The following is an 11,648-nucleotide window of genomic DNA, read 5'->3' on the forward strand; positions in this document are numbered from 1 at the left end:
GTTATGTGTTACCAAAAATTATGTTAGGTGACACTGACACAAAATGGCTGCCTATGTTTCAATCCCATTGTGATGTGGTAATGCAGGAGGCGGGGCTTCCATACGTTCGTGCTCCGCCCCCACTGTGGGGAGGCGGGGCCTGTCCACCACCTGGTGTCGGGCTTCATGCTGTCAGAGAACATCTCCCACGGGCTGCTGCTGAGGAAGGTCAGATCACACTCTTCACCTCTCTTCATCGCCAAACGCACCCGTGCAGGAGATAGCCGGACAGGAACTGAGCAATATCCACACCTGGGATACATAATGTTTTCAAACACTTCAAATACTAATGGATTCAAATACTTTTCTTCGCTTTACTACCCTGGTATAAAATCCAGCTATGACCAGCTTGAAATGACCAGCTACCAGCTGTTTCAAAACGTAACTTGAACTGTTTTCTTCAGCAGGGTATGCTTGTCTGGTGTATTGGGACCTATGAAATACTATCAAAAAGTGCAAACCTCATCTTCTGGTCCTCTTGGTTGGCTCAATTGTACCAGGCAAGATCATTCGAACACAGAAAAGTATTTGAATCCAAAACAGTTACGTATTTGACCCAGGTTTGCTGATTTCATTGCATTTTATTTATAACCAAACTGGACAGTAATATTAAAGCCTGCACATGATTTGGCAAAACATAATTTCCCAGATTTTATTTTACTGTAGCTATAACAGTGTTTCAAAACCTGCAGTCATTTTCAATGTACAGTACTGTGCAGAGGTCTTAGGGGTTGCCAAACTGCTAAACAAACACATTTAACTTTAAAGGATGTTCACTGTGCATTGTGTCCCACAAAAGTGGAACACCTGCCATTTATGCAAAAGAGTAGCTCGAAAACAATCTGTGCTAGCCTAGCTGTGTGTTAGCTAAATGGCTGACTACTTAACTACCACTAGCCTGTGTTGCCATCTTTCCATGAAACTGAATCAAGGTCCGCATAATATCCTTTTTTATTTTGATTGCATTTCGCGGCCGCAAAAGTGGAACATTTGGGAATTATGCAAAAGAGCTGGCTTCGCTTAGTTTGGAAAAACACTGTGGTTCTCATGCGTTAGCTGAATGGCTGGCTACTTAACCACAAACTATATTGCCAATTTTTCCATGAAACTCAATGGATGTTGTCATCTTAACAATATCCCTTTTTACTTTGATTGCATGAGCAGTAGTTTAGACTAGCTAGTATTTTTAGTGCTTTGGAAAAGTCACTGGTTAGAATTCACATACAGTAGTACATCTTAGGTTTTTGGTTTAGTGAGAGCGTTTGCTTCTTTGGCACGTCAACAGCTGCAGGCCTAGCCTAGGTACAGCTATGGCCTTTTAATTTGAAAATCTTTTCCTATTTCTGTCTCTCTGTGCTGCCTGCAATGGCGGCTTCATCAGACATGTTTCTCCATCCTTCTCCCCAAGGCTCCCGTTCTGCAGTACCTGTACTACCTGGCTCAGATCGGCATCGCCATGTCACCCCTTAGCAACAACAGCCTGTTCCTCAGCTACCACCGTAACCCCCTTCCGGAGTACCTGTCTCGTGGGCTCATGATCTCCCTGTCCACAGACGACCCACTGCAGTTCCACTTCACTAAGGTAAGGGCGCATGCTTGGAGATTCACCCACAGAACAGCCGTGATGTCACCGTGGCTTGCACAAAAAAAAAGAAAAATGCAGCAAAAAAAAATGATGTCATATTTACTTGCACACAAACATCCCTGCTGTGATGTCACAAGGTCTTCCACTCAAAAACGAATTGCTGTGATGTCATATTTACTTGCACACAAACATCCCTGCTGTGATGTCACAAGGTCTTCCACTCAAAAACGAATTGCTGTGATGTCATATTTACTTGCACACAAACATCCCTGCAGTGATGTCACATTACATGGCATTTAGCAGACGCTCTTATCCAGAGCGACGTACAACGAAGTGCAGATCAAGACAATATCTTCCACACAAAAACAAACAGCTGTGATGTCATATTTGGTTGTACACAAACATCCCAGCTGTGATGTCACAGTAAATTCCACTCAAAAATACCTGCTGTGATGTCACAACGACTTACAAAACATTTGTGTGAGAGGTTTATGGGCAATTGTGGCTGTAATAAAATGGAAATTAGTGTGTGTGAGATTAGGAACTGCTGTACTGAGACAGCTAGATGTGCATTTCTCTATATATCCTCGGGAACCACTAACTGAGGGGTTCAGTATTGCTGCTCAGGTGTGTGTGCATCTGTGTATGACTGCATGTGTGTGTGTGTGTGTGTGTGTGTGTGTGTGTGTGTGTGTGTGTGTGTGTGTGTGTACGAGCAGTACAGTTTGTACTGAGGGATATCCAGAGTAAAGTGTGTGTGTGTGTGTGTGTGTGTACGAGCAGTACAGTTTGTACTGAAGGATATCCAGTAGAGTAAAGTGTGTGTGTACGTGTGTGTGTGTGTGTGTGTGTGTGTGTGTGTGTACGAGCAGTACAGTTTGTACTGAGGGATATCCAGTAGAGTAAAGTGTGTGTGTGTGTATGTGTGTACGAGCAGTACAGTTTGTACTGAGGGATATCCAGTAGAGTAAAGTGTGTGTGTGTGTGTGTGTGTACGAGCAGTACAGTTTGTACTGAAGGATATCCAGGAGAGTAAAGTGTGTGTGTACGTGTGTGTGTGTGTGTGTGTGTGTGTGTATGTGTGTGTGTGTGTGTGTGTGTGTGTGTGTACGAGCAGTACAGTTTGTACTGAGGGATATCCAGTAGAGTAAAGTGTGTGTGTGTGTGTCCGTCCTCAGGAGCCGCTGATGGAGGAGTACAGTATTGCTGCTCAGGTGTGGAAGCTGAGCTCATGTGACATGTGTGAGCTGGCCAGGAACAGCGTGCTGATGAGCGGCTTCTCCCACCAGGTAGCCCTCACACACACACACACACACACTCACACACATTCACACACACTCACACACACACACACTCACACACATTCACACACACTCACACACCCACACACACTCACACACACACACACTCACACTCACACAAACACATTCACACACACTCACACTCACACGCACACACACACACACTCACACACACATACACACATACACACTCACACGCACACTCACACACACACAAACACACACACACACACACACACACACTCACACGCACACACACACACTCACACACACACACACAAATCAGGGTTGGTAATTGTTCAGCTTTATAAGGAGGAGAGGTTGAACAGCCCTATTGTAGAGTGTTCCTCCACGTGGTGCTGTGTGGAGGTAGGGTGGTCCATGAGCAGACAGGTACAGCTCTGTCCCTCTGTGTCCCCCCTGCAGATGAAGAGCCACTGGCTGGGGCCCTACTACGAGGCGGACGGACCGCGGAACAACGACATCCAGCGCACCAACGTGCCGGACATCCGAGTGGCCTACCGCTACGAGACCATGTGCGAGGAGCTCAGCCTCATCACCCAGGCCGTGCGGGTTGAGTGTCTGCAGACCGACGGTGACGACTAAGACTCCCTCTCCATGGCTCCTCTCCAGGGAGGGCGATGAGGACCCCAACCCCAACCCCAAACACACCCCCCTTCTGCCCCAGCATGCCCTGCTGCCATTGGGCGCGGTCCACTTCCTGTCCCTGGAGCCCATGGTGCCTTTCCTTCCCTCAGTGATGCCTGCAATGGAGCGGCTAGAGAACTAATAGCAAATAATAACAAACTAGCTTCTCTGTAACGTAGCGAGAGTAGATGTGATAGAAACACATTCAAGAAAAACTGTCTGCGAAGAAGTGGGGTCCAAAAGTCTGAGACCGTATGAAAAATCAGGGATTTTTTTTCATGTAATCCTGGAAATAAACAGAAATTAAAACAAATTACTTCAAAGCTTTGCAAGAACTACTTGAAGACCAAAGAAGAGCAAGGAGTGCTGCACAATCCACCATCACCTGACCTCAACCCCATTGAACATTTATGGTGACAAAAGCCAAGCATTCAGTAACATCACAAGATGCTCTTTGGAACATTGTCAAATAATTCTAGGATAACATGGATCATAAGTTTTTGCACAAATTTGTGGAGTCCATGCCAGCTTGAGTGCACGTTGGCATTAAAGCAAAAGGTGGACATACCAAATACTAAGAAATTATGAAATCAATGTAATTTCTTAAAATATATTTTTTTCAATCTTTTACTTTTCACTCAAATTGTTATACTGATAATATAATTAGTACTGAAAAGGTTACACAAAATGTATGCATTTTCACGTGGTCTCAGACGTTTGGACCCCACTGTATGCACACATAATCTGTGGTTGTCCGAGCTGAACCCGGGCGACCTGCTGGCCGACCTGCTGTTTGCAGTGTCAGAGGCAGCAGCTGCCTTCAGTCGTCACTGAGGGAAGGACACTCTCACGGGCGTCCCTGGAGGGACGGTTAGCCCGCCCCGTTCGGCCGGCCTGAGAGCCTGGGCCTTTCCCACCCCGCAGAGATCCCTCGCACGCCTGCTGGCCGTTTCTCCATCAGGAGGATTTTACAACAGCCGTTCCCCGAGGTCACTGCGGGGTTAGCGTTAGCATCACTGCGTGGTCTACCCCCCCTCCTCTGTTGTTATTTAATTTCTCTTTCTTTACGAGACCTCTTTCCATTCGCTTAAATTCTTTCCTTCCCCGCACACTGTGATTTTGTTTTTTGTTACTGGGATCTTGTGTAATAGTACTTTTTTTAATGGTGATTTTTTTAAAATACTTTTTTTCTTTGTCTCCTCTCTCACTGTGATTTCATTGTTTTTATAAGCGTGCTCAGATGCCACGCAGTACTTGACATGCTCAGTATTACTTCTTCAGGGCACGCTAAAGACAGAGCCATGTTGTGGCATCCGCCATTTTGTTCTCCCATGCCCCTTAACCCCCATTGCTCTCTTTCGTCCCAAATCTCTTGGGGTAGCCTCCGACTCTGTTAACCAGTAACCCTAACCTTTTTTAATGGAACATTAAGCCATCTATCTCTAACTCTAAAGCCCCCCTACCCCTACCCCTGCCCCAGGCTTATGAAGTGATCCCGCATGTGATTGGACACTGCCAGTGCCCTCTGTTTGCCTATCACCTCCCCAGCATGAGAGCACATTTTCCAACAGGACCGGCTGCAGCCTCAGGCGCAATGTCCAGCCAGCCTGTAAGCAGAGTTATGACAGAGAATGATGCTCGGTACCAAGATGACTTTGCATGCTGTGAGAATGCCATTTTACTGCTGCTGTAGTGCAGCAGTTCACCCAGTAGTGGTGCGGGATTTATGCACCGTAAAAGGGCGGCCGTGGGATTGTATGTGCACGGAAAGTCGGATTAAAGGAATGTAGACATCAAAGGGCAAGGATATGAGGGAGGATCCATTTCCAACCACACCCACATACAGAATGGATTAATGGAGGCTAATGGCTAAGCTAAAGGCGTACCTTTAAAATGGGGGGCACCCTGTAGCGTAGTGGCTAAGGTACATCATTGGGGAACCCTGTAGCGTAGTGGCTAAGGTACATGACTGGGACCCAGACGGTTGGTGGCTCAAGCCTAATAGCCAGGATAAGATCTGCAGAGCTGTTGGGTCCTTGAGCAAGGGCCTTTAACCATAACCCCACATAGCTCCAGGGTGGATTGTCCCCTGCTTGTCTGTAACTGTAACTCCAAGTCGCTTTGGATAAATGTGTCAGCTAAATAACTTATAAATTATTATTATTATTATTATTATTAATATTATTATTATGAAATGCTTATGGTGAGTTTTGCTTGTTTTGCGTGATTTACCTAATTTCCTATCGCATCAATCTTTCAAAGACAGGATCAGCAGTTATGGTGATAATCATTTGTTTTTAGCTTCATTAACTTCAACAACTACATTTCAGTTATTTATCTGATGCCAAAGCGACTTACAGTTGATTAGACTACACCGGGGCTTGTCCCAGTCAAACACCGTAGCCACGAGCCTATAGGCTACCCCACTTATACAAATACAAATGTAACACACATAAATATGATGCACACACATACATAATATAATAGTAAATAAAAATACTGTATGTAGATCTTTCAGTACACTTTCGGAGATGAGTAGCAAGTGGTTTGCAACAACAGCTCCAAAATACTGTACCAGCATCTCAGCTGTACATTGATTGATATCATTGGGCCTCACGCAAGAACCACTCGTACAAACTGATTTGTTCTTAAATTTGTCATACAAGTGATTTGAGAGAGCTTGGCGCATTTCCCAGTTTTGTCACATTTGGGTTTAGGAACAACATTTGCAAGAGATCCCGAGCTGTTGTATGAGTCGTGTACGCTACGCATTCCGCTCATTTTCTATGGAGAGGCTTGCAATGCGTGACGGGCGCATGTGCGTGACTCTCAAAACTCGGACCAAACTTTCACACTAGGCGTTGCAGATCACATATGAACGAAGATTCAGCAACTGCATTGCTTTTTTCTTGCCTCAAATGTTTTCAGAAATGTATTTTAGTGGATTGTTTAGGAGGAATAAGAAAAAGGTTATGAACAGTCTGCCATTTTGTTACGTTTTGCCAAAACCAATGAACAGCAGTCTACCCAATCAGGTGCCAACTATGTGGTAGACTACCATCCCTTGTTCGTGTTGACACCTACAGTACCGTATATACTGTATAATATCATCTTGGTGATTTGATGGAATGAATGAATAATAATGTCGCATTTTTGGGGCATCATTTATGCTAATTCAGATTTCTTATGCCCGCGAGTTCATTTAAGAAGAGGCGGAGATTCATTGTGTTTACGAGGTAATTTAGAACAAGTTTTCACAAGGTAGGCTTTTGTTGAACCCCATGTGGCACACTCAATAACAAGCCCTTCTTATGAAAAAAGATTTTATGATATGTATAATAAGAAAATTGTTCTTGCATGAGGCCCATTGTCTTTAGCAGATTCATCTCAATGTGAAATTGAGTCATGAGGTACCAAAGTCATGAGTGCATTCGAACCAAAATCTGATACAGACCTGAAAAACAAGCTCACTGTCATCACTGACTCAAAAAGGCAAGTGATAGATCAGTCACACTTTAAAATAAATAAGAAAACTCAAATATAAGCAAACAGTTTACAAAAGAGGACAGAGACTGCAGGTCGATGAAAAGGAGAGCAAATGCTGGTAGAAAACAAAACATTTTGGCTGATACAAGGCCAATTATACACTGCCCAATGGGACCTCCAACCACCATTAAAATATATCCGACAGGATAGCTGTGGCTACCAGTATCCATTCCTTGCTTAGCTTTCTCAAAGGCATCGTGCCATTCTCTTGTGGAGTCATTTTAATCATTCTAAATGTTGAAAGACATGTGTCACATTGTTATGGTTTTACATTTAATTTCTATTTTTATTTTCTGTGTAACAAGGATTTTCCATGTAATCTGAATCTGAATTTGCTATTTATACATCAGCGATAATGATTTGTTTTGTCATTTAAAACCTTTTCAATCAGGTAATATTAAAACTGATGAAAATTTACAAATGATGAGAGAAGAAAGCTATATGCACTATACCATTGTAAAGGGGCCAGGGAACTGAGAAATGCTCCTTAGCTTGAATGAAATAAAGTGTATTTTTTTAACAGTATAAAAATATACGTATATCAAAAATCTATATCTATATAGCATCTATCTGGTGGTCAGAGTTTTATTATTATTATTATTATTATTATTATTATTATTATTATTATTGTTATTATTGCCTTCTACTTGAATTTTCCTGTGTGTGATAAATAGTTTTGTTTCCGTTTTGTTCTTTTCTTCTTTTTTAAACATGTCTTGCTTTGTTTCACATTTCTGAAGTGTTTTTTGATTGTGTTCATTCAATAGTATTTTCTGTGGGGTGACTTCCCTATAAAGAACACTTGCCTGTATTGCGAAATCTCTTTGCTTTGATTCATACAATAGACATGCATGACTTCCTGCATTTAGTATCACAGTGAAGAAGTGTCTCAAGTATTTTAGTCTTATATTTGCACTTAAAATCTTATCTCTATTAAGTTTTTACAAGAAAATTTCAAATTTCACTTCTCCGGCACACAGTAATGTAAAGCACGCAAATATTCTCAACTTGAAAAAAAGAAAATAGATTTTAAATAACATTACATGAATGAAACATGTAAAGAATTGTTCTTTTTTTTGCAGTGTTAAACCCAGACTAGTCATTCAGAAGCACATAGGGACCTTCACAAACTGCCACCCTGTGGGCATGTACTTCTTATCTATTTCAAGACACCATTTTATCAAACACTTTATAAAGTTGAACACTGTCAACTTTATGCTGACATCAATGGGGTGTTTGTTTACCATATGCCCCATCAGCTCACTTCCGATTGGCTGGGCTCTGACGCGTCATTGGCTCAGAGGGAATGTGGTGAAACGCTTGGCCAGTGAAACTGCAGCTTTTCTCTCTGCATCACGCCGTGTCATAACTTTCTCAACACTTTTCAATACGTCATTACTTTTACTATAACCGTTACTTTCTATCACCTCTGGCTTTGGTTTTAAATGTGCTTTTAGAAGGATTATTTGTTCAAAATACTTCCTCCCATATCTTTGCTTTTGTAGAGCTTTGTCCTCCTAGAAGATATTATTTCATCCCAGCCAGAATTGCATTATTAAAAACTGCATTGTCAGTATGCAAGCTATGCCCATATGTTTTCTGACCACTTTTACAGACAAACGCTTCCTGCTTTGAACTAATATTCATATATTGTTGACAGAAAGGTTTTGTTGTCATGAGGTTCATGGGCTACTTTACGATTTAAATGTCAGCTCTAACCAGTCTTTCTCTCAAGATGACATGATTGTAACAATGCGTTCTTCATAGCTCTGGAGACTACAGCTTTTTATTTCCTTTTTTTCCATTTGAATCTCTACAGCCTTTGCGTCACTGTGCAGTTGTGGCACCTCTTGTGGTCTCAGCCGAGTTGAACATCAACAATGAGAATCAGAATCAGAATCAGCTTTAATGGCCAAGTATATGTACACATACAAGGAATTTGGCTCCGGTTTCCGTTGTTCTCAATGTACACAGAATAGGCATACAGCTAAAAACAGGGACAGCAAAGCTTAACAAGGTAAGCATAAACATTTAACTATTTTTTGCAGAAAAAAAAAAATATATATATTACATAATATAAAAGTATAAACACACTGAGCTTGTGGTTATCACATAATATTGTATATATATTACATAATAATAAGTATAAACGCTGAGATCGAGAGGTTTTTACAAAGACAGAGCAGGAGCTCAAAGAGGCCCCAGAAATTTTAGTTGGCTGAGATTTTTAAGGGTTAATAATGATACGAACCTGGGATAGATGAGTGGAGAAGAGGCTCTGTAAATGGGACCTGGCAACCTGACCAGGCTGGGGACATCTCTGCACTGTTTGAACCTCAGAAACCACCTGAATCATCGCTGGCCTGTGAGGAGAAGTGCCCCAACATTCTCCAGGAAAATAACAGCCATGAACGCCTGCTTGACCTCCTAACGTAGTGAACTCTCAACTCTCTCTCAAACCTATGGCAAATCCTCATATAATATCAGCCACACTGCAGAGATTGGGTGGTTCTGTGAGCTATATATTGTAATCCAAACTTCCACCATCAATACCCAAGCAATTCATTTGTATATTATCTCGGATTAAAATTATACATTTACCAGATATGATGATATGCATACAAATGTCAATCATCTCATAATATATTTTACAATGTCTTTTTACAGAATCTTATTTTTAGGAGAATACTGAAATGGCAGGCAGCACTACAATACAATAAAAATGCAAATTAAAGCATAAACCCTTGTGATAATATTGGGAAATTTATGTAATCTTGCATATATATGTTGGTATAGTTCATTTAAAATCATATTGCATTCATGCTGTAATTGTATGGAGTCTACAGCTATAGCCACAGCTGAGACGTAAGGCTAAATGACACATGACTACATAGCCCTGAGATTCAGCCACGGGACTGCCATTTTGTACTTCTGCTCTGCTGGTCACAAGACAAGCCTTCGGTGGAGCTAATACCACCATGACCGTGGGACTGCAAAGCACATGAGCCAGAACGCACACTGCTGCTGTAGGGAGAAGGGAGGTTATGATTTCAGAAAAGATAAACCCATCCCTGGTCCCGGAGACTTGGTGGTTTCTGATTAATTTAAATAATGAAGCTGAATTCAGGGATTCTGCAGGCACTTTGGCTGCTAAATTTAGCAGGCCTTCATGGTCAATTCTGATTTTGTTGCTCAGGTCCCATTTTTTAGACTGTTTATATTCATTAGGGAAAGTGGGCCAACATTGGGACCGACTGCCAATGCACAATTATGACAAGGTCACAGTAATCACATTCAGAGTGGAGTACCTCCAGTTTGACGGGGGTATGCCATTCTGAGCCAGTTGTGTATAAATGTCTGCACGAGGGCTGCATGCATCTCATTTCACCACATCAACAAATCTGATTTCAACATACGGATGTGGCACAAATCAGGAACTGGAATGTAGAATGTAGTCTGAACATAGCCTTTCGTTTGGTTATTATATTATTATATTAATAGCAGTGCCCCACCTAGGAATCAAACCTACAACTTCTGACCGAGTTACAAACTCCACTGCCACCCAATTAAAACAGTTGATTGCACAGTCAAGTTTCTTGGATTTGAACTGATACAGAGAAAATAAAAACAACCAGATCCTGTGGCTCTACATGCACAGGTTTGGCAATGTTATTTCAAATCTGGTATTTTCTTAGCCATTCCATGTAGGTTGGTCATTTTTCCACATCCGTTGATGCATTGATTGATTTGCTGAAATTGAGTCTGCTTTTAATTATTTTCTATTAGGTATGGTAAATCTGGATGCGTGGGGCACTGCGCTATTTTAAAAGGCGTCCGACTTTTTCCTTTTACCATAGTGTTGCATATATATATATTATTTTATTTTTATTTATTTTTTTAAGGCGATGGCCGTTGAAAAAAATAAAAAGTCGAGCGTGAACACACCCATATGAAATAACCGCCTGTCTCTATTAAAGGCCGGGTGCGCATCGGTGTTCAAACAAATAAAAGCCCGGGATATTATAAGACGTTTTACGGCTAATGGCAAATAAATTCTACCTCAAAAGTCAAATGTCCTGCATTAACCATAGAGTGTACACATTAACAGAATCCTGTCATCAGCTACATTCCGCACTAGTTCGTCTCATTTTTATCAGGACCTCACACAATCGACTGAAAGCCGTTGAGATCATTAAAAATATCAAGAAAAAGGCAGTCTCCACTTTCCTCTCCAGAGTATTTCTTAATAGGCTATATTCTTAGGGACCCTAGACACTAGATTTTTAGATTTTGTTCTGTAATGTAAAAATAGCTGTCAGACAAAATGAGCAAATGTGAACTAATTACCTGAAAATGCTATTGCATGTATGATGCAGGACATGTAGAAATAAAAACTAGCTCAGACTATGTAGCAATAAATGATCAGCTGCGAGTCTTTAGAATATGTTCTTAATAACGAAAACGAAAAGTTAACTATTCAGATTAGGATAAATTGATGTCAGGCAGTGATCAAGACGTTTAGAATACCA

The 11,648-nt window shown here is 41.6% G+C and overlaps 1 protein-coding gene across 2 annotated transcripts in view; it reads left to right on the top strand.

Annotated features, from left to right (window-relative positions):
* Window positions 1-7,930, top strand: part of ampd2b (adenosine monophosphate deaminase 2b) — a 55,910-nt gene extending 47,980 nt beyond the window's left edge. For both annotated transcript variants that reach the window (XM_061257984.1, XM_061257985.1), the window contains exons 15-18: window positions 87-207; window positions 1,448-1,621; window positions 2,803-2,913; window positions 3,352-7,930. In XM_061257984.1, the coding sequence (XP_061113968.1) occupies window positions 87-207; window positions 1,448-1,621; window positions 2,803-2,913; window positions 3,352-3,531 (586 nt within the window). In that variant the 3' untranslated portion in view covers window positions 3,532-7,930. The remainder of the gene's footprint in view (window positions 1-86; window positions 208-1,447; window positions 1,622-2,802; window positions 2,914-3,351) is intronic.
* The last annotated feature ends 3,718 nt before the right edge of the window (window positions 7,931-11,648 follow it).

This window comes from Conger conger, chromosome 10, assembly GCF_963514075.1.
Source record: "Conger conger chromosome 10, fConCon1.1, whole genome shotgun sequence".
Lineage (NCBI taxonomy): Eukaryota > Metazoa > Chordata > Actinopteri > Anguilliformes > Congridae > Conger > Conger conger.